This window comes from Sinocyclocheilus grahami, unplaced genomic scaffold, assembly GCF_001515645.1.
Source record: "Sinocyclocheilus grahami isolate Dianchi unplaced genomic scaffold, SAMN03320097.WGS_v1.1 scaffold1073.1, whole genome shotgun sequence".
NCBI classification, from domain to species: domain Eukaryota; kingdom Metazoa; phylum Chordata; class Actinopteri; order Cypriniformes; family Cyprinidae; genus Sinocyclocheilus; species Sinocyclocheilus grahami.
The window spans coordinates 277,548-280,793 of NW_015506252.1; the positions used below are offsets into that span (position 1 = coordinate 277,548).

General features: G+C 33.2%; 1 protein-coding gene across 1 annotated transcript in view; it reads left to right on the plus strand.

Moving 5' to 3' along the window:
* Positions 1–3,246, plus strand: part of kif5ab (kinesin family member 5A, b) — a 30,815-nt gene extending 27,569 nt beyond the window's left edge. Inside the window, exons 19-21 of the mRNA XM_016251851.1 lie at positions 1,460–1,591; positions 1,677–1,748; positions 3,019–3,246. Coding sequence (XP_016107337.1) covers positions 1,460–1,591; positions 1,677–1,748; positions 3,019–3,201 — 387 coding nt within the window. The 3' untranslated portion in view covers positions 3,202–3,246. The remainder of the gene's footprint in view (positions 1–1,459; positions 1,592–1,676; positions 1,749–3,018) is intronic.

Consider the following 3,246-nt stretch of genomic DNA (forward strand, 5'->3'; position numbering starts at 1 on the left):
ACAACTGCAGCAGTGGAGGACTATTATTTTGCTGCAGAAGAACTGATGAAGGCACGGTTTGATCTTCAGCTGACCAATCAGCAGAAAGGGGCGTTTAAATCCCGCCCACATGTAGAAATCAAATATTCAAGCTGTTTATTCATTTTTCCACCCATGAACGAAAAACGAAAATTTAAGCTGAATTCTCGTTTCTCGTTTTTTGGAAAAAAAACTAAAAAATGAAAAAGGAGCCGTTTTCTCATTTGTCTACTTTCAATATTAAATAAAAAAACGAATGATCGAATGATACATGGATTTACTTGACCACACCATCCCATCTGGATTTTTATTTTTTACAATTCGACCACTGCTTAAAGGAGACATCGGATGCCCATTTTCCACAAGTTGGTATGATTTAGGGTCTTCATGAAATGTCTGCATCATACTTTGATTAAAATTCCTCAGTGGTCGTGTAAAACAACACCCTTTTTACCTTGTCGAAAAGAGCTCTGTTCATGACGAGCCGTTTTGGTGCATGTCTCTTTAAATGTTAATGAGCTCTGCTCACCCTGCCCCTCTCTTCCGGTTTTTTGTGTATTCTGTAACGCGCTACCATCAAAAACGAAAATAGACTCTTATGTTCACTTTTATATTTAACTCCAAAACACCTGCGTTGCTTACGAGACGTTGTCAAAAATGTGCACAGCGTACAACTGACTGAGGGGCGGAGATATGCTAATACAGGACGGTCCGTCAGCGGTTGTGGGCGGGGCTTGAGCAATATGACGTCATACTGCTCAGAAAATCAAAAAGGCTTGATTATTGAGACTGTTCAGGTTTTTTTGGGGATTAACAAAAAAGGAGTGAATGTATGTTTCTTATTGTACGGTGGTTGTGTCCACATTTATATGCAAACGCCATCCAAAGAGTGAATTTTGCATCCTTTTATTATTTCTCAGCCAAGATTGCTGCACATTTCTTTGTGAAATTTAAATATGTCAAATAGCAAAACTAAACTGAGATTTTAAAACAAATCCCAAATCAAATAAATAAATAATACAAAGAAATCTCTTCATATAAACAAACTAAAATTACAGTCAACCCCTGCATTTAATCAATGATGCTTCATGCATGCAGCATGAGCAGTGTTTGATTTAAATTAGACTGTATAATTTCAAAATCTGAAGCAAAAACAGAATTGACCGAGTCTGACTTCAGCTTTGTGAAACAAAGAATAAAACATCTGAAAGAAACAGAAACAGCAGACGGTCTGAATGAGACGCAGATTCCTTCTCTGACAGCAGGTGGCGCTTATGGAACAGCAGGCGTATAAATATTACTTTAATTTGCATTATACAGAGGCAAGATATCATCTAAACTTCTCTGAAGACAGTCAGTTCCCTTCAGACGTACATTCATATAAAGCCTCAGTTGTATCGCGATTCGTTAACATCTCAACCGACTTGAATCATGACATATTTCATCGATTTTCAACCGGATGCATCGTTACATCCCGAGTACACACCTGACAGTGAAGGACTGTGTTTGCAGATATCTGCACGAGCGACAGGAGCAGACCAGGCAGGACATGAAGGGTCTGGAGCAGACCGTCGTGAGTAACTACAGCGCTTCAGACTCAAATGATCTGAATATGAATTATAATGAGATTTCTGACACTCTACGTTTGTCTTTGAAAGGCTCGTGAACTCCAGTCGCTCCACAACCTGAGGAAGCTGTTTGTTCAAGACCTCACGACTCGAGTCAAACGGGTGCGTTCAGCCGAACCTCAAACACTCAGATCAAGAGGAATCACGCAGGAACTGACCTGCTGAAAAATGTCACGAAAAACTAAATTATGACTGATTAAGGAGCACAAAAGACAGGAACACTTTACAATAAGTTAATGCATTTAGCATTCTGTTAATGCATTAAATGACACGAATAACAACATTTATTTATAAAACATTTAAACACAAAATATATTTATCCAAAATGCTATAAAATAGGCTATAATCCACACATATTTTAAATGTTATTATTATCATTAATAATATATTACAAATATATTATATTATATTATAGATATAATTATTATATTATTAAAATTATAATTTATAAATAAGTATTTAAATGACTAAATATATTATTACATATATTATAAACATATTTATATTACTAGTAGATATTATACTATAATTACTACATAATGTTATCATTTTATGAATAACTTATTACATTTATAAAAAATATTATTACATTTAAGTAATGCAGTAAATATATTTAATAACATTATAAATATTAAAACTATAAATGTAATATTATAACTTTACATATTTGATCAAATTACTAAAAATATTATTATATATGTACAATAATATATGCATAGTATAATATAATACTTTAAATATTTAATAACATATTTATAATATTACAAATAGATATAATATTATAAATATAACTATAATATAGGCCTAACTATAATAATTTTTGTCTGCTTTTACACTTTTCTAAATGCTAAAGAATAAAAATATAATATTATCTTAATCAAATATAAATGAATATGATTTCCTGTAACAATGCAATCATTTTTTTGTTGTTTATTTATTTATTTTTTGGTTAATAAAAATACAACTGTTTATTGTTAGTTCATGTTAACTCAGGTCCGTTAAATAATATTGATTTATGATTTTAATAATGTATTAGTATATCTTGAAAGTAACAGGAACTAAGATTAATAAATGCTTTAGAAGTATTAGGTTCATATTTAATGATTGCTTAGTTACTCCAATGTTGGAGAATAGCCTTTTTTGCTAGAATCAGGGCAATGTAAACCAACTTTACATAATGTGATGCAACATCTATCTCCAACCCTAAGCGATGGAGAAACTGGTATTTCTATATCGAGTAACATCTGCAATTTCTCTGTAACCCCCAACCAAAACCTTATTGCTAAGTGTTACACTAAAGAGTAGAAAACCCAATCGTATGAGCATTTCTCCTCACCTGTCCTCCTCCTCCTCGTCTTCGTCTGTGTTTCAGAGCTCTGAGCTGGAGCGGGATGACAGCGGAGGCTGTTCCACACAGAAACAGAAGATCTCCTTTCTCGAGAACAACCTGGAACAGCTCACAAAAGTTCACAAGCAGGTCAGGAAGAACAATCAGATCCCGGAAATCTGTTGCATGCAAAAAAAAATCTGTTTTCCACTAATAATGCAATGTTAATTGTATTATAATAGCCTCATTTACATAACTAAAGGATGTCAGAGA